At 47.4% G+C, this 20,335-nt stretch overlaps 1 protein-coding gene across 29 annotated transcripts in view; it reads right to left on the reverse strand.

Moving 5' to 3' along the window:
- phldb1b (pleckstrin homology-like domain, family B, member 1b) overlaps positions 1-20,335 on the reverse strand; it is a 334,696-nt gene that overhangs the window by 39,210 nt on the left and 275,151 nt on the right. For 7 of the 29 annotated variants that reach the window (XM_078199087.1, XM_078199084.1, XM_078199083.1 and 4 more), the window contains 3 exons: positions 9,935-10,051; positions 8,765-8,867; positions 4,797-5,121 (listed from right to left, as the gene is read on the reverse strand). In XM_078199087.1, coding sequence (XP_078055213.1) covers positions 4,797-5,121; positions 8,765-8,867; positions 9,935-10,051 — 545 coding nt within the window. Of the gene's footprint in view, positions 1-4,796; positions 5,122-6,689; positions 6,729-8,764; positions 8,868-9,934; positions 10,052-13,327; positions 13,487-17,946; positions 18,109-20,335 lie in introns of all 29 variants that reach the window. The other 22 variants (XM_078199068.1, XM_078199064.1, XM_078199062.1 and 19 more) reach the window with 8 other exon arrangements.

Below are 20,335 nucleotides of genomic sequence, written 5' to 3' on the forward strand. Positions count from 1 at the left end.
TAAGGCGTTCTATAGGTATGTCAAGAACAGAAGGTTGGTTAGGGCAAGTTTAGGGCCAGTTATAGATGGCAGAGGGAAGTTATGTGTGGAACCGGAGGAGATTGGTGAAGCATTGAACCAATATTTCTCTTCGGTGTTCACGCAAGGGGACATGAATATAGCTGAGGAGGACACTGGGTTGCAAGGGAGTAGAATAGACAGTATTACAGTTGATAAGGAGGATGTGCAGGATATTCTGGAGGGTCTGAAAATAGATAAATCCCCTGGTCCGGATGGGATTTATCCAAGGATTCTCTGGGAGGCAAGAGAAGTGATTGCAGAGCCTCTGGCTCTGATCTTCAGGTCGTCGTTGGCCTCTGGTATAGTACCAGAAGATTGGAGGTTAGCGAATGTTGTCCCATTGTTTAAGAAGGGGAACAGAGACTTCCCCGGGAATTATAGACCGGTGAGTCTCACTTCTGTTGTCGGCAAGATGTTGGAAAAAATTATAAGGGATAGGATTTATAGTTATTTGGAGAGTAATGAATTGATAGGTGATAGTCAGCATGGTTTTGTGGCAGGTAGGTCGTGCCTTACTAACCTTATTGAGTTTTTTGAGAAAGTGACCAAGGAGGTGGATGGGGGCAAGGCAGTGGACGTGGTATATATGGATTTTAGTAAGGCGTTTGATAAGGTTCACCATGGTAGGCTTCTGCAGAAAATGCAGATGTATGGGATTGGGGGTGATCTAGGAAATTGGATCAGGAATTGGCTAGCGGATAGGAAACAGAGGGTGGTGGTTGATAGTAAATATTCATCATGGAGTGCGGTTACAAGTGGTGTACCTCAGGGATCTGTTTTGGGGCCACTGCTGTTTGTAATATTTATTAATGATCTGGATGAGGGTATAGTTGGGTGAATTAGCAAATTTGCTGATGACACCAAAGTCGGTGGTGTGGTAGACAGTGAGGAAGGGTGTCGTAGTTTGCAGGAAGACTTAGACAGGTTGCAAAGTTGGGCCGAGAGGTGGCGGATGGAGTTTAATGCGGAGAAGTGTGAGGTAATTCACTTTGGTAGGAATAACAGATGTGTTGAGTATAGGGCTAACGGGAGGACTTTGAATAGTGTGGAGGAGCAGAGGGATCTAGGTGTATGTGTGCATAGATCCCTGAAAGTTGGGAATCAAGTAGATAAGGTTGTTAAGAAGGCATATGGTGTCTTGGCGTTTATTGGTAGGGGGATTGAATTTAGGAGTCGTAGCGTTATGTTGCAACTGTACACAACTCTGGTGCGGCCGCACTTGGAGTACTGTGTGCAGTTCTGGTCCCCACATTACAGGAAGGATGTGGAGGCTTTGGAGAGGGTGCAGAGGAGGTTTACCAGGATGTTGCCTGGTATGGAGGGGAGATCCTATGAGGAGAGGCTGAGGGATTTGGGATTGTTTTCGCTGGAAAGGCGGCGGCTAAGAGGGGATCTTATTGAAACATATAAGATGATTAGAGGTTTAGATAGGGTGGATAGTGATAGCCTTTTTCCTCTGATGGAGAAATCCAGCACGAGGGGGCATGGCTTTAAATTGAGAGGGGGTAGTTATAGAACCGATATCAGGGGTAGGTTCTTTACCCAGAGGGTGGTGAGGGATTGGAATGCCCTGCCAGCATCAGTAGTAAATGCGCCTAGTTTGGGGGCGTTTAAGAGATCCGTAGATAGGTTCATGGACGAAAAGAAATTGGTTTAGGTTGGAGGGTCACAGTTTTTTTTTTTAACTGGTCGGTGCAACATCGTGGGCCGAAGGGCCTGTTCTGCGCTGTAATGTTCTATGTTCTATGTTCTATGTATAGCTCCTCCCTACATTATTTCTACCAAAATGCATCACTTCGCATTTATCTGGATTGAACTCCATCTGCCATTTCTTTGCCCAAATTTCCAGCCTATCTATATCCTTCTGTAGCCTCTGACAATGTTCATCACTATCTGCAAGTCCAGCCATTTTCGTGTCGTCCGCAAACTTACTGATCACCCCAGTTACACCGTCTTCCAGATCGTTTATATAAATCACAAACAGCAGAGGTCCCAATACAGAGCCCTGCGGAACACCACTAGTCACAGGCCTCCAGCCGGAAAAAGACCCTTCCACTACCACCCTCTGTCTTCTGTGACCAAGCCAGTTCTCCACCCATCTAGCCACCTCCCCCTTTATCCCATGAAATCCAACCTTTTGCTCGACATGTATTGTATAGAGACACAGAGTGAAGTCAGACATGCCGTTCCCTTTTTCTGTTCACTGTCGATGTGAAACAGTTGACAGTAAGAGGCAGCACTGATTGTTTTTAACGTGGTGTGTACTGTGCAGAGAGCTGTTGAGATTGGTTTCCTGGTGCTGTACATGTACAGAAACTGTCAGGCAAACGCGTACGGGTTATACAGAACTCGGCTGGAACATAAAGTCTCAATAGACACTTGACATTCCAATTAATCACCAAGCTTTGGTATCTCTGATGTCTAAATTGGAGACCCTGTCAAACTATTGAAATTAATCCGTGTGTAACACTCATGTTGTGTCACCTGCCTGCTTAGTAAATACACGCTCACAAAGCGCGATAAAGCCACCCAGGAGAGAGCATTCATCATTCTGTCCAACACTCAGAATTCTGGATCTGACAGCCTAAAGCTACTCTCTTTCAGAGAGTAGAGTATTTCCCCCTTTTAGAAACTGATCTCGCAATGTGTCGCGGCCCAAAACATGAAAGGAGACATTTTGCAAGGCTGCGGGTGAAGGGTGGGGGAGTGGGACCAATGAACTCTTGCAGAGAGCTGGAAGAGGCACGATGGGATGAATGGACTCCTTCCGTTGTATGTGAATCTTTGACCAAAGGCTGGTCACTGCTGGGCCCCAAGACCCAGAAGGTCTTCCTCAACCCCTCTCCCTTGGTGACTGACATTCCATTCCAGTCTGGGTTCATGGGGTCAATCCACCAGGGGATTTGGTGTCATGGGGGAGAGCTCAGTCACAACTCTCAGGCTGCAGTCAAAAGCCCAGTGGCCAGAGGTGGAACTCTAGCTTCTTATTGGTGGAAGAAATTGTAGGGGGAATGAAGCATGTGATAGAATTTAGTAGAGATCGGGTAGGGGGGGGGGGGGGTATAATGTGCCCCCCGCTGACTCTGTTGCCCCACATCAGAGTGAAATTTTACCCTCATTGCCATCCTGTTAAAAAGAGATCCCATTGGAGCAGGTTCAAAGGTCCATCATGCTGAGCTAACATGGCCCAGAGGGATCACGTGTGAGATTTATCATCATGAGATGAGGAAAGGAAGATCTTGCACTTACAAAGCAGAACTTGGCAATCTTAGAATGTCAAACACCAATTTTGCTAAATGGCTGGATAAGTTGATTCAGTGTGTTGGCCAAGAGAAAAATATTGGCCAAAATACAGGGAATAATCCTCCTGCTCTTCTTCTAAATAGTTCTGTGGAATCTGAAAGGGCAGGTGGGAGCTTTGTTTAAAAGTTTATCCTAAAGACAGAACCTCTGACAGAGCAGCAGCCCCTCAGGCCCACACAGAGTGCGTCAGCCTATTTAAATACTGTGGCTACAAGAGGTAAGAGGCTGGGAATTTACCCACCTCCTGACTCCCCAAAGCCTGTCCACAATCTAAGTTAAAGTTTATTTATGAGTCACAGTAGGTTTACGCTAACATTGCAATGAAGTTACTGTGAAAATCCCCGAGTCGCCACAATCCGGCGCCTGATATTATCTACAAGGCACAAGTCAGGAGTGTATTGGAATATTCCCCACTTGCCTGGATGGGTGCAGCATCAACAACACTCAAGAAGCTCCATCCAGGACAAAGCAGTCCATTTGATTGGCACCCCATCCACAAACATTCAATCCGTCCACCACTGACGTACAGTGACAGCCGTGGGTACCATCTACAAGGTGCACTGCAGCAAGTCACCAAGGCTCCATCAACAACATCTTCCAAACCCATGACCTTTACCACCTGGAAGGAAAACTCAGTAGCTGCATGGGACGTCACCACTTGCAAGTTCCCTCTAAACCACACTCCATCCGGACTTGCAAATATAATCGCCGTTCCTTCACTGTCACTGGGTCAAAATCCTGGAACTCCCACCCTAACAGCACTGTGGGTGTACCTACACCACAGGGGCTGCCATGGTATAAGAAGGCAGCTCACCACCACCTTCTCAAGGGCAATTAGGGATGGGCAATAAATGCTGGCCGAGCCAGTGACGCCCACATCTAATGAAAGGATGTGAGGTTTAAACCCACAACCATCTGGCTAAAGGTGCCTTGAGCTTGTCATCAGCTTGTTGAAGGGCTGGTGGATGGGGCACGGAGAGGGTTAACCCAACCAGGTAGTAATGGAGCCTCAAACTTTCTTCACCACCAGGCAGGTTGAAAAGGGGGCAGGGGGTGAAAGGTTATCGGGGGTCGGCAGGAATGTGGGGTCGAAGTTACAATCAGATCAACCATGATCTTATTGAAAGGCAAGAAAGGTTTGAGGGGCCGATTGGCCTACTCCTGCTCCTAATTTGCATGTTTGAATGAAGAAAAGCTGCAAGTTGAAGGTATTAAACCTTTACAGCTTTCTGAGGCAAGAGTTCCAGATTTCCACTATCCCGGGTGTGAAGAAATGCCTCTTGGAAGGCCTAGCTGTAATTGGAGAGTTAGTCCTCTCTTGTCCTTGACTCTCCCCATCAGAGGAAACAGCTTCTCTCCAGCAACCCCAACAACTGCACTAAACACGGACAAACTGGCCAATCAGGTATCAGCAAGCGATCTCTCTCCCTTACCTGGACATATTGTCGGGTGAGCATGCGGAGTTGCCCGTGGAAACGCTGGTCTCCAAGCTGTCTGAACTTTCCAGACTGAGTGTGTCAAAGGCGTGGTCCATGTCGACGTTGTGCTGGGCGGAGAGGGTCTGGGGGTGGTGGTGGAGGATGCTGTGGTGGATGAGTTGAGGCTGGTGCTGACCACTCAGGCCGTAAGGCTGGCTGTGGTGGCCAAACATCGGGGGGTGCTGACTGTGCAATGCTTCCCACTGCGATTGGGCCTCGACTGCTGCCTTCTGCTTCAGCTCAGCCAATCGGCGCCTTTGTTCTTCAATCACCTGGTGACCTTTGAAAACAATTTACATCCATGGGTTGAGGCAACGCAGCCGGAGCAGGGAGGTGGAGTTAAGATGCTGAATCTAATTGAATGGTAGAACAGCTTTGAGGGGCTGAATGGCCTTCTCCAAAACCAAGCAGGTAAATCTCCCTTCAGCATAACAAATTCTCACAACTATAAATTGCATTGATATAGCACCATAATGTAATAAAACATCCCAAGGTGTTTTACAGAGGTGATCATCAAACAAAATTTGACAGCGAGTCACATGAGGAGATATTAGGAGTGAGCTAAAAGCTTGATTAAAGAGATTGGTGTTAAGGAGGGTCTTAAAGAAGAGAGAGGTGGAGAGGTTTACCGAGGGAATTCCAGAGTTTAGGGACCAGGCAGCCAATGGTGGAGTGATTGTTTACATAAGAACATAAGAAATAGGAGCAGGAGTAGGCCGCCTAGCCCCTCGAGCCTGCCCCGCCATTCAATAAGATCATGGCTGATCTGAAGTGGATCAGTTCCACTTACCCGCCTGATCCCTATAACCCCTAATTCCTTTACCGATCAGGAATCCATCTATCCGTGATTTAAACATATTCAACAAGGTAGCCTCCACCACTTCAGTGGGCAGAGAATTCCAGAGATTCACCACCCTCTGAGAGAAGAAGTTCCTCCTCAACTCTGTCCTAAACTGACCCCCCTTTATTTTGAGGCTGTGCCCTCTAGTTCTAGTTTCCTTTCTAAGTGGAAAGAATCTCTCCATCTCTACCCTATCCAGCCCCTTCATTATCTTATAGGTCTCTTTAATTTATTTATTTAGTAGAAACATAGAAACATAGAAACCCTACAGTGCAGAAGGAGGCCATTCGGCCCATCGAGTCTGCACCGACCACAATCCCACCCAGGCCCTCCCCCCACATATTTTACCCGCTAATCCCTCTAACCTACGCATCCCAGGACTCTAAGGGACAATTTTTAACCTGGCCAATCAACCTAACCCGCACATCTTTGGACTGTGGGAGGAAACCGGAGCACCCGGAGGAAACCCACGCAGACACGAGGAGAATGTGCAAACTCCACACAGACAGTGACCCGAGCCGGGAATTGAACCCGGGACCCTGGAGCTGTGAAGCAGCAGTGCTAACTACTGTGCTACCGTGCCGCCCCTTAGTAGGCTTACATTAACACTGCAATGAAGTGAAAATCCCCTAGTCGCCACACTCCAGCGCCTGATGAGGAAAGAGGCCAGAATTGGAGGAGCAGAGGGATATTTTGGAGGGTTGTAGGGTGATGGAGGTTACGGAGATCGAGAGGGGAGGTGGCGAGAGCATGGAGGGGTTTGAAAACAAGGCAAGAAAATTTGAAAACTGAGAACAGGAAATGAAGGGGGAAATTCAGAGATTCCGTCCCTGATGCTAAATACCAATATCGTCAGACTGAAACCAGGATCCGAGGTTTGTTCTCATTCGACTCCACGGGAAGACTGCAACATCACCGAACGGACCTGAACTCCCCATGAACACAGACTCTCGCCGAGAACGTGAAACAAGACACTGCTTTCTCCCAATCCCAATCAGAATTCCTACCTCTCTTGTGATCTGTTTTGGAAATTCCTATTGATTCTGCTGAGCGTCAGGAAGGAGAGGGAAGTGTGAAAGGTTGAGTCAGAAGTTAGGAGCCACGTGCCGTTCAGAGGAACGACAGAGCAAGGAAGAAAGGAAAAAAAATAAAGAAATACAGTAAGTGTTTCTTTAAACCAGAAGCATGGAATAATATTGTTTTTAAAAACACGGAGGGGTGTTCTTGTAAAATTATCATCTGGGGATCGCAGTCGGAGTCAGTGGAGAGGGTACAGAAAGGATTTACCAGGATGTTGCCTGGTATGGAGGGCATTAGCTATGAGGAGAGGTTGGAGAAACTTGGTTTGTTCTCACTGGAATGACGGAGGTTGAGGGGCGACCTGATAGAAGTCTACAAGATTATGAGAGGCACGGACAGAGTGGATAGTCAGAAGCTTTTTCCCAGGGTGGAAGAGTCAATTACTAGGGGGCACAGGTTTAAGGTGCGAGGGGCAAGGTTTAAAGGAGATGTACGAGGCAAATTTTTTACACAGAGAGTGGTGGGTGCCTGGAACGCATTGCTGGGGAGATAGTGGAAGCAGATACGATAGTGAGCTTTAAGGGGTGTCTGGGACAAATACATGAATAGGATGGGAATAGAGGGATATGGTCCCAAGAAGGGAAGGGTTTTTAATTAAGTCGGGCTGCATGGTCGGTGCAGGCCTGGATGGCCGAAGGGCCTGTTCCTGTGCTGTAATTTTCTTTGTTCTTTATAAGGGTGGGATATTACAACCTCGCTTGGGCGAAATTCCCGCCTGAGGTCAACGGAGATGGTAGAGTTCCGGCCATTGTGCTGTGCAGGGCAGGAAAGGTCCTTTGGCCCATCGAGTCTGCGCCAACAGTAACTACCACTAAAAGGACTTGAGGAAATTATAATTGTCAATCCACTTCTTCTCAGGTGCCCATCAAAATTCCAACAGTGGACCATTCAGTTCCAGTGAAACGTCTCTGCTGGGATGAGGAGTCACCCTGGGTTCTGGTCCTCTCTGTAACTGGGATCTGATTGGATGTGGGGTGACCTTACTATTGCTATGTTGTGAAAAGCTACAAGCTGTACAGCTGTCACCATCAGTCACTCACTCTGCAGTGAGCCGCCAACCTCAGTGTTTTGCCCCTACCCCAATTTCGACTGGCCCCCAGAGGGATAATTAACTGCAACTCAGGGGAAGCAGCTTAAATGAAGAGACAGTTTCCACTGACCAGAGGGTCAGTAATTAGGGGGTCAGTAACCAGGGGGTCAGTAACCAGGGGGACAGTAACCAGGGGGACAGTAACCAGGGGGACAGTAACCAGGGGGAGAATTACCGGTATTGTACTGCCAGTACTGATGCTGTACTGATCAGGTGGGCAGTAACCAGCGGGGCAGTAACCAGGGGTTAGGTACCAGGGGGCAGTAACCAGAGGGTTAGTTACCAAGGGGCCAGTAACCAGGGGGTCAGGAACCAGGAGGTTAGTTAGCAGGGGATTAGTTACCGGTGGGTGAGTAACCAGGGGCTGAGTTATCAAGGGGGGAGAGTTACGAGAGGGTGAGTTACGAGAGGGTGAGTTACGAGAGGGTGAGTTACGAGAGGGTGAGTTACGAGAGGGTGAGTTACGAGAGGGTGAGTTACGAGAGGGTGAGTTACGAGAGGGTGAGTTACGAGAGGGTGAGTTACGAGAGGGTGAGTTACGAGAGGGTGAGTTACGAGAGGGTGAGTTACGAGAGGAAACAAATTTAAAAGAAATATGTTAAAGTAGCAAAGAATAGCTGAGCAGGATTTTTTAACGTGTTGAGTTGTTGTGATCGGGGATGTTCTGCCCTAGAGTGCGGTGGAAGCAGATTCAATAATAACTTTCAAATGTGAATTGGATAAATACATGAAAATTAAACATTTGCTCGGCTATGCGTCAAGAGTTAAGGGGAGTGGCACTAATTGGATAGGTCATTTGAAGGTTCCACCCTGATGCAATGGGCTGAATGGCCCTCTCCTGTGCTAGATGATTCCTGTAATCAGTTCTAATGCTGTGCCTGATGCTCTGTGAACTTTCTGCCCATCACTCACCTTTCTGCTGTAAAGCCAGTTGCCGTTTCACTTCGATGTCCTGCAGTGTGGTCGCCAGGTTCCGTGGCAAACTGCCGGTGCCATTCTGTGTCAGCCCATAACTCTGCAAAGCAAATACAAGATGGATAGAAGAATAGATTGCCTCATCAAATGTCGATCATCAAATAGCTCCACTGCTGTCACCAATTTCGACATTGCTTGCGCTGTTGCTGATGTTATCATTCCGGGGTATAATTGAAATGCTGTGTTTTTTTTATGCTTGTTAGCCATACCTAATCTACCCCTTTACCCCCTTGTCACCATGGCAACAGGTCATGGGTGGGGTGTTTCCCAATGCAGACACTGCAAAGTAGGGATGGAGCGTTAAGTGACCCCATGGAGAAGGTCAAAGGGATCAACTGTCAGCAATGGCCCAGCGGGTAGAATTCCCTCCCCTAGCTCAGCAGGTCATGAGTTCAAACCACCCCTGCCACCACCAACCCCCACCCCAGGGACTTGACCACAGACTGACGCTCCATTGGCTGTACTGAGGGAATGCTGCACGGTCAGAGGTGCCTTCTTTCTGTTGAGACATTAAACTAAGACCTGCTGGGACACTAAACTAAGACCTCTCTTTTTAAACAAACACCTTCCATGATATTACCTGGAGGAAGAGCAGGTGGAATTCTCCCCAATGCCCTGGCCAATAGTTACCATAGAATCCCTGCAGTGCAGAAGGAGGTCATTTGGCCCATCAAGTCTGCATTGACTCTTACCCTGGCTTACACCATGTCCCCAAGTATTTACCCTGCTAATCCCCCTAAACTATATATCTTGGGACACTAAGGGGCAATTTATCACGGCCAATACACCTAACTCGACTCAAGCCTGGTTATTATCCCTCAATGAAAATCACTAAAACCAAATTGTCTCGTCATTTCGGGGTGCCATCACCATTGTGAATGTGGCAGCCATTGTGGACACTCCAGAGGGAACAAAGAGATGCTTTTGATGATGCTGCTCGAGACGGGAATGTCCACCAGGGAAACCCCTCTTCGATTGGAGAATGGAGATCTTTGCCATCCACCCGCAACCCAACACTGAGGCACGAGGCAGGCAACCCTCTGGCTGAGTTTGACCAACCGAGTAGCCTGAGGGAGACCCTCCAGTCTCCTCACTGTTTCCAATTACCTTCGAAGCGAGGTTTCGTCCCAGAGTTGAAGCGGTGAATGGTGAGGAGGGGGCAGATCCCGTCTTCATCCGAGGCAGTGTGCCGCATCCATCATTCTCCATCTTGGATCGGTAAACCTGAGATGGGAAACATAGAGGGAAAGGCAAATGAAGCTGATGGACGTTCATTGTTTCTGTTAGGGTGGGAACTGTCCACTGAGTACAATCTGTGGCCCCTTGATCAAGAGGATGAGTTCTATTTACCGCCAAAATCCCAATAAACAATCAAATTATTATTTTTAATATCTCCCCTTCCTCTCTACCCCCGTCTTTTCACCGATTAATTTTCTCCCTCTTCTCCAGAAGGAATGACTCATATTGCACAGGGGACTAATCACCCTCCATACCTCACCCAAGGGGGGAGGCGATCGCCTAGTGGTATTATCGCTAGACTATTAACCCAGAAACTCAACTAATGTTCTGGGGACCCGGGTTCAAATCCTGCCATGGCAGATGATGGAATTTGAAGTCAATAAAATATCTGGAATTAAGAATCTACTGATGATCATGAAACCATTGTCGATTGTTGGAAAAACCCACCTGGTTCACTAATGTCCTTTAAGGAAGGAAATCTGCCGTCCTTACCTGGTCTGGCCTACATGTGACTCCAGAGCCTCAGCAATGTGGTTGACTCTCAACTGCCCTCTGGCAACTAGGGATGGGCAATAAATGCTGCCCAAACAGCGATGCCCATGTCCCATGAATCAATAACAAAAAATATAATCTTTATCTGTGAGACTTGATCAGACTCCAGAGACTACTCGACAATAGGCAGAGTGGGAAGGTCACAGCGAAACCCAAATCCAAACCCAATTTGCTAAGAGCATTACTGAGGACCCATTGGGCTGGCCTTTCCCATTCTATAGACTAGAACGTATTGTTCCCCCGCAGGAATCAGACAATGTAGAAAGGAGAAGGTGCGATTGTTGAGGGGAGGAATTTGCTCTTACTTCTCTTTTCAAAGTGAGTGTTGGTATTTTCCATTACATCCTTGGTGAAGGTTTGCCCCCTTAAGGCAGGGGAGCCAATAGGGAAACTCTGGCCACCCTATTAGAGAAAGGATATTATTAAACTAGAAAGAGTGCAGAAATGCTAGTGGTTCTTGATGGTTTGAGTTATAAGGAGAGGTTGGATAGACTGGGATGTTTTTCTCTGGAGCGTAGAAGGCTGAGGGGTGATCTTATAGAGGTCTATAAAATAATGAGGGGTATAGATCAGCTAGGTAGTCAATATCTTTTCCCAAAGGTAGGGGAGTCTAAAACTAGAGGGCATTGGTTTAAGGTAAGAGGGGAGAAAAAAGGTCCAGAGGGGCAATTTTTTCACACAGAGGGTGGTGAGTGTCTGGAACAAGCTGCCAGAGGTAGTAATAGAGGTGGGTGCAATTTTGTCTTTTAAAACGTGTTTAGATAGTTACATGGGTAAGATGGGTATAGAGGGAAATGGGCCAAACGTGGGCAATTGGGATTAGCTTAGGGGTTTAAAAAAAAAGGGCAGCATGGACAAGTTGGGCCAAAGGGCCTGTTTCCATGCTGTAAACCTCTATGACTCTATAACTTAACTGATCGCCAGTGACAATGCTGTATCTGGGGCAACAGGCGTGTTTACCCACTGTACCATTGAACCGGAGTGCCTGGGAGTGGAAATCAGTGACATGATTGTGTACTCAAGTTGATCGAGTGTTGCGGGGGTGGAGCTTCCGGAATAAAAACCGTCAATGCACCAACTGAAGGAGATGAACAACCTCGTGAATGAAAAGCTGCTGTCGTTTTCCAGAATTGTGCAAATAAAGATCCTTTCAGAGACACCCAATGTGTACACAGACCTGGGACAGGTGCAAAGTGATAAAGGTTGAAATGACGGTTTGCAAACAGGTGTACACCGCTTATCACTCAAACATGACATTTTGTGTCTGTTGTGAAAGAGGCACACAGTCTATTTCGAAGCATACAGGATAGGAGGCCATTCAGCCCATTGGGCTGTGCCAGCTGTCCAATTAGCCTGCCCATTCCCCATAGCTGGCGGCATGGTGGCACAATGGTTAGCACTGCTGCCTCTCAGCGTCAGGGACCCGGGTTCGATTCCCGGCTTGGGTCACTGTCTGTATGGAGTCCGCACATTCTCCCCATGTCTGCGTGGGTTTCCTCCGGGTGCTCCGGTTTCCTCCCACAGTCCGAAAGACGTGCTGGTTAGGTGCATTGGCCATGCTAAATTCTCCCTCAGTGTACCCGAACAGGCGCCTGAGTGTGGCAACTAGGGGATTTTCACAGTAACTTCATTGCAGTGTTAATGTAAGCCTACTTGTGACACTGATAAAATAAACTTTAAACTTTAGCCCTGCAAATATTTCCCCTTTAGTTGTTTATCCAATTCCCTTTGAAAAGTTATATTGAATCTGCTTTTGCTGCCCTTTCAGGCAGTGCCTTCCAGATCATCATAGCAACTCACTGGTCTTCTCACGCCCCCCCCGGATTTCTCTGCTAATCGCGTGAAGTCTTATTGATGGAAACAATTGCTCCTTATGTACTGTCTATCCAAACCTCTCAGGAATTTGACCACTGTTACTGGGTCGCCTCTTTCTGCTCTGAATAAACACATGGAGCCAATGTTTCTGTTAAAGTAGCAGCCAGGAAAATATCCAAACACGAGGTAAACCTCCAGTCACAGACATCACAAGAAGTAACTTCAAGGTGAAAACTCTGTTGTTTCTTTTTCACACGAATGATGTCGGCGTTGGACTGGGGTGGGGCACAGTAAGAAGTCTCACTGCACCAGGTTAAAGTCCAACAGGGTTTATTTGGAATCACGAGCTTTCGGAGCGCTGCTCCTTCATCGGGTGAATCTGAGGAAGGAGCAGCGCTCCGAAAGCTCGTGATTCCAAATAAACCTGTTGGACTTTATCCTGGTTGTTGTGAGACTTCTTACTGTTTCACACGAATGGCAGAGGAAATCTAGCCCCCAGAGGCTGCAGATTCTGGGGGCTTAGTTGAAACTTTGAACAAGCTATTGGATAGGCACATGGAGTACTTCGGGATGATAGGGAGGAAATAGCTTGATCTGGGTTTCAGACAAAGCTCGGCACAACATCGTGGGCCGAAGGGCCTGTTCTGTGCTGTACTGTTCTATGTTCTAAGAGATCAATAGTAAGGGAATGAAAGAATATGGAGTAAAGACAGCTAAATAGAATTGATGTACTGATCACTCATGATCTAGCAGAAGGATAGTACAGGCACAAAGGGCTGAAAGGCCTTCTCTTGTTCTCAATTCTGTAGCTTGCCCCACATAATTCATTCTCTTAAAATAAAAACCTGCTCTGTAGAGATTGGAACTGAAGATGGAAAGAGGAATGCGATTTACCTGAGTGAATCTTCGCGAGGAGTGAGCTTTAGCTGGGAGAGGAGGAGGAGAAGAAGAAATTGGAGGTGAAGAGGGCGAGGCCTCAAAGTTAGCCATTATTTCTTGGTACCATCTCTCTAGCTCCAACGTAGAGGTCAGCAGCCTGCTGGTAGGCTGCTGCTACACGTCATGGGGGAGGGAGAGACAATAGGAGAGAGAGAGAGAAAATGGGACAGGGAGGTAAATACAAGGGAGAGATTGAGGAAGGTCGAATGGGAGAGAAAAGAGAATCAATGGGAAAGACAGGTCAACGCACACAACAGGGAAAGAAGGAACCAAACAGAAAGAAATTAATGAAAGAAACTTAATTGAAAGAAAAATAACAAATGGGTCATGCCTTTTCAAAGATTTACATGTTGTATTTCAAGATTATTCTAAACCGTAAAGCCAACAATGTTGTGAAAGAGAAAAGCTTTTAACAGGCACACACAAACCATGTTTAACCCTTCCATTGCAAACAGTTCAAAGCGACCTGTAGGCTGAGGTGCCAACTCTGGTTGGGCCTATTCCTGGAGATTTTGTCACATGACCTCCTCCTCGCACACCCGCCCCCCCCCCCCCCCCCCCCCACCGCCACCGCCCCATTGGTCCAAGCACAGCTACAGCGCCTTCTCACAGCCAATTGGAAAGGAGACGGACTCTTCTACAGCGCCTTCTCACAGCCAATTGGAAAGGAGACGGACTCTTTGGCCGGAATTTCCAGACCTTGCCCGCAGCTGGGATTCTCCAGTCTCGCTGCTATGAACGGACATTTGGCTGAGTGCCAAATTCTCCACTCTTGCTGGCAGTGGTAGCAGGGCGTGCGAAACCAGAGAACTCCGGACTTTGTTACCCAGTTGGGTTAATTTTGATTTTTTCCTTATTGAGGGGTGGAGCAGGCTCGAGGGGCTGAGTGGCCTCCCCCTGCTCCTGTGGTTCATGAGCCCATGTGCGCCATGCATCGGGACAGCCCACTCATTCATGCCTGCAGCTTAGAGGCAATGCTGCACCTCCAGATGTTCCCCTCCACGTTATAAAGCTTCCTGACTCGGAAAGCTATGGCTGATCCTTCACTGACACCGGGACAGAATCAAACTCCTCCCTCTCAGCTCTGTGGGAGGAGCTTCATCACATACACCATGGTGCGATATTAGCGATGGACAATAAACGCTGGCCTAGCCAATAACACTTGCAAGCCGCAAATGAATAAAAACAGTGTTTTTGAAGACCTCTCTGTTTGAACAGACTCCCTCCCTCCATTACTTTGCTCAGAATTTGCTTTATAAACTACTCCAAGATGCTTCATCACACGAGGACCACAACATAAAGCCAAATTGTCCATAACTTGAATGAGAATTTCCAGTGAGAGTTCGATTTGCACAGTGAAAAAGAATGACACCAGAATGATCAAATACTGAACAGGCTGGGACTCTTTTCTACAGGTCTTTAAAATTATCATAGAAACCCTACAGTGCAGAAGGAGGCCATTCGGTCCATCGAGTCTGCACCAACCACAATCCCACCCAGGCCCTACCCCCACATATTTACCCACTAATCCTTCTAATCTACGCATCCCAGGACTCTAAGGGGCAATTTTTAACCTGGCCAATCAACCTAACCTGCACATCTTTGGACTGTGGGAGGAAACCAGAGCACCCGGAGGAAACCCACGCAGACACAGGGAGAATGTGCAAACTCCACACAGACAGTGACCCGAGCCAGGAATCGAACCCAGGACCCTGGAGCTGTGAAGCAGCAGTGCTAACCATTGTGCTACCGTGCCGCCCTTATGAAAGGGTTTGCAAGGGTGTCTGGATGAGTGCAACTCCAATAACTCAAAGAGCTTCACACCATCCAGGAAAAAGCAGCTCGTTTGATTGCCACCCCATCCACAAACATTCACTCCCTCCACCATTAACGCACAGTGATGGCAGTGTCAAGATTCACTGCTTAAACTCACTGAAGTTCCTTCGACAGCACCTTCCAAACCCACGACCTCTACCATCTAGAAGGACAAGGGCAGCAGACATATGGGTGGAACACCACCACCTGAAAGCTCCCCTCCAAGTCACTCGCCATCCTGACTTGGAAATATATCGCCGTTTCTTCACTGTCGCTTAGCCCAAATCCTGGAATTCCCTCCCTAACAGCACTGTGGGTGTACTTGCACCATATGGATTGCAGCGGTTCAAGAAGGCAGCTCATCACCACCTTCTCAAGGGCAATTAAGGATGGGTAATAAATGCTGGCCTAGCCAGCGACACCCACATCCCAAGGACGAATTTTGAAAATGTAGAGATGTTTCCACTTGTGCATGGAGACCAATCCTCGGGGCATTTAGATAAGGAAGTCATTAATAAACCCAATAGGGAATTCAGAAGAAACGTAGAGAGTGGTGAGAGTCGTACTCTACCAGCAGCAAATAGCAGAGATGCATTGAATGGGAAGCTAGATAAACACAGGATGGAGAAAGGAATAGAAGGGTATGATGATGGGATAAGATGAGGTAGGGGATGGGAGGAGGCTCAAATGGAGAATGAATGCCAGTGCAGCGACCATCTGCAGGACTTAGGAACATCGGACTTAGGAGGGGGAGTAGGCCATTTGGCCCTTCAAGCCTACTTTTCCGTTCAATAAGATCATGTCTGATCAGGTTGTGAACTCAACTCTGCTTATCGGTCTGCCCCCTCGTAACCCTCGATTCCCTCGTCAATCAAAAATCCGTGTAACTCAGCCTTGAACGGTTTTAGTGACCCAGCCTCCGCTGCTGTCCGGGGGAAAAGAATTCCACAGATTAACAACCCTCTGAGAGAAATAATTTCTCCCCATCTCCGTCTTAAACGAACCTCTTAATATTAACCCGCGCCCCCCCACCCCGCCCTCCCCAGTCTCCCCCACAAGTAGAACCATCCTCCCGGTGTCCACCCTGTCGAGTTATTTGAGGACATTATGGGCGGGGATTTACAACCTCGCTTGGGCGAGACCGGAAATTCCTGCCTGAGGTCAACAGAGATTTCCATTGTCCGCCCCTCGCCCGCTCTGATTCCATGGCGGGGGGGCAGATAGAATTCCAGCGTGTGTTTTTCAATAAGATCACCTCTCATTCTTCTAAACCCCAATGAGTAGGGGCCCAACCTGCTCAACCTTTCTTCATTAGACAACCTCTTTATCCCAGCAATGAGTGGAATCAAACTTCTCTAAGCAGCTTCAATGCAACTGCCTGTATATGTTTCTTTCAAATAAGGAGACCAAAACTGTGCACATTATGTGGTCTCACCAAGGCTCTGTACAAAGAACAAAGAAAATTACAGCACAGGAACAGGCCCTTTGGCCCTCCAAGCCTGCGCCGAACGTGCTGCCCGTCTGAACTAAAACCCCCTCCCCTTCCGGGGACCATATCCCTCTATTCCCATCCTATTCATGTATTTGCCCCTTAAAACTCACTATCGTATCTGCTTCCACTACCTCCCCCGGCAGCGAGTTCCAAGCATCCACCACCCTCTGTGTAAAAACTTGCCTCGTACATCTCCTTTAAACCTTGCCCCTCGCACCTTAAATCTCTGCCCCCGAGTAATTGACTCTTCCACCCTGGGAAAAAGCTTCTGACTATCCACTCTGTCCATGCCCCTCATAATCTTGTAGACTTCTGTCAGGTCGCCCCCCAACCTCCGTCATTCCAGTGAGAACAAACCAAGTTTCTCCAACCTCTCCTCATAGCTAATGCCCTCCATACCAGGCAACAGCCTGGTAAATCTTTTCTGTACCCTCTCCAAAGTAAAACTTCCCTATTTTTATATTCCATTCCTCTTGCAATAAACACCAACATTCCATTTGCCATGCTAATCACTTGCTGTAACCTGCATACTAACTTTGTGATTCATGTACCAGGACACCCAGATCCCTCAGTACCGTCGAGTCCTACAATCTCTCTCCATTGAAATCATTTACTGCTTTTCCATTCTTCCCTGCCAACGTGGGCAAGTTCACTTTTACCCATCTGCTAAACTTTTGTCCCCTCTTTTAATCTGTTTAAGCCCCTTTGCAGACTCTTTATTTCCCCTTGACAACTTATTTTCCTATCTATCTGGGTATGATCAGCAAATATGGTTACCATACATTCGGTCCCTTAATCCAAGTCACTGATATAGATTGTGTATCGCTGAGGACTCAGGAATGCTCTGTGGCACTCCAATAGTTACATCCTGACAAACTGCAAAAGACCCATTATCCTTACTCCCTGGCTGGGATTTCCCATACCCGCCGCAGTGGGTTCCTCCATGACGGATACCCTGAACCATTGAAATCTCCATTGACTTTTGTGGGATTGGAGAATCCCTGCCCCCATGCTTCCTGTTTGCTAACTGGTCATTTATCCATGTAAATATGTTATCACTTACACCATGACGTCTTATTTTGTGTAGCCACATAACTATGGGAGACCTGGTGAGTGAAACTCTCTGACCAAAGGGCAGACTGGGCGGGGGGAGCGAGGGAGAGAAAGAGAGAGACTTGCTTAGAATTGGACACCGCTTAAAACCCCTGCGTTGAGGAGGAGGGAGAGAGAGAGAGAGAAAAAGTTAGCACTGAGTCCTCATACCAACCTCAGCTGCGAACAGTGTGGAGGAAGAGAGCTGCAAGGGAAGAGAGCTTTCAGTAGACAAGGCCAGAGGAGAGGCGGCTGAGTTAGTGTGGAATGGGATTAGAACAGAGCTCCCAGTTGAACTGCCGTACAACTCCTTAAGTTGATCAAGGGTAACGTACTCCTGGGGAAAGCAGCAAAGGAAGGAGAGCGCATTGAGCAATGAGAGAAAATTCATTAATCAATAAGAACAGTTTTGTGAACACAGATTCACAGCTTAAAAATAATATGGTAATTCCATTAGAGAGAAAAATACCAATTAGACGCTTCAATTTTCTTTTGTTTTACAAAATTCCCCAGTTTGTTGCAATCGCTAACAGTTAACTGAAACCAGTCAGAAGTTTATCAGTAACTCTGAGCAGATTTAGCAATGGGAATGATTAAATCCTGCACCACAAACACTTTGAATACAGAAAGGCAGCAGCGAAATAAAAATACATTTTCACATTGCTTGAGACTATCCTTTGCCAAAGCTGATGGTTAGGCACCATTAACTAGTTAGCAGGTGGAGTTATACAAGCCAGGACAAAATTGTGGTGATGCAAGGAGGGGGTGAAGTCAGGTGGAAGAGTCCTTGCTGGAATTGTGCAGATCATGTCCCGGCTCGGGTCACTGTCTGTGTGGAGTCTGCACGTTCTCCCCGTGTCTGCGTGGGTTTCCTCCGGGTGCTCCGGTTTCCTCCCACAGTCCAGAGATGTGCGGGTTAGGTTGATTGGCCATGCTAAATTGCCCATAGTATCCCGGGATATGTAGGTGAGAGGGATTAGGGGGACAAATGTGTGGGGTTGTGGGGATAGGGCCTGGGGTGGGATTGTGGTTGGTGCAGACTCGATGGGCCGAATGGCCTCCTTCTGCACCGTATGATTCTATGATTTCTATGTCAGTCAGAGTGGGGAGGTGGAGGAGGTCTAGCCGTCCACACAGGATCCACCATCAAAGCAATGACTTGGGATTTCTTTAGAGAGTAACAGTGACGATGCCAGAATATTGCACTCAGGTAGTTGGTACCAACAAGAAAGAGGGGGCATAACGTTAACATTAGAGCTGTGCGATTCAGGGGTGGTGTTAAGAAGCATTTACCCTCACACTGAGGGGGTGAAACGTCCTTTCTGAAAAGCTGATGAGGTGAATTGAAAATGGCAAAACTAAGACTGACAGATTTTTGTTAGGTAAAAGGTATGAAGTATTAGTGTCGTAAGACGGATCGATGCAGTTAAAAAACACATCAAGCAAGATCTAAGTGAATAGCAAAGCAGGCTCAAAGGGCTGAATGGCCTCCTCTTGTGCTCCAGTTTGTTCTCCCTCCCTGAGGTAAGATTATCGGTACATCTTGTGGTATTTTTGCCAATGGGGAACATCCAACAACCATCAAGGTCACATAACTGCAATCCACCTGGACCTACTCTAATGGCGACCGTCATTAAACCCCTGGCACTCGTATCCAAGAAGGAACGTTCAACGTGTGGCAATTGCAAACAGCAGCCAGGCAGTGAGGTTCGAGGGTCTGGAGAAGCTCTGAGTTTACTCTCTCAGAGCTTCTCCCAGTTATTCAACAGGTTTGGCAACTGGTTTGTAAAAGTTATCAGGAAATGTGTCTTGGCAACCACAACTGGTGACAAAGTGACTGAACTGAGATCAGTGTAGATCCTGCCTTGGGAAACACTTCAAAGAACTGGCAACAGCAATATTAAAATCCAAAGTAAGATAATTTTGATTTTTTTTCTATTCGTTCATGGGACATGGGCGTCGCTGGCTGGGTCGGCATTTATTGCCCATCCCTGAGGGCAGTTAAGAGTCAACCACATTGCTGTGGTTCTGGAGTCACATGTAGGCCAGACCGGGTAAGGACGGCAGATTTCCTTCCCTAAAGGACATTAGTGAACCAGATGGGTTTTTCCTGACAATCGACAATGGTTTTGTGGTCATCAGTAGACTTTTAATTCCAGATCTTTTATTGAATTCAAATTTCACCATCCACGCTGGTGGGATTCGAACCCGCATCCCCCTGAGTCTCTGGATTACTCATCCAGCGACAACACGACTACGCCACTGCCCCCCCCATTTATCCATGTCATACTGCATCTGCCGTGTATTTGCCCACTCACTCAACTTGTCTGAATCACCTTGAATCCTTCTCACCACTCACATTCCCACCAAGTTTTGTGTCATCAACAAATTTGGAAATATGACTTTTGGTTCCCTCATCCAAATCATTGATGTATATTGAGAATAGCTAGGACCTAAGCACTGATCCCTGCGGGACCCCATTAGTCACTGCCTGCTACTTCAAAAAAGACTTATTTATTCCTACTCTCTGTTTCCTGTCTGCTAACCAATTCGCAATATATATT

The sequence above is a fragment of the Mustelus asterias genome, chromosome 27, assembly GCF_964213995.1.
Source record: "Mustelus asterias chromosome 27, sMusAst1.hap1.1, whole genome shotgun sequence".
Lineage (NCBI taxonomy): Eukaryota > Metazoa > Chordata > Chondrichthyes > Carcharhiniformes > Triakidae > Mustelus > Mustelus asterias.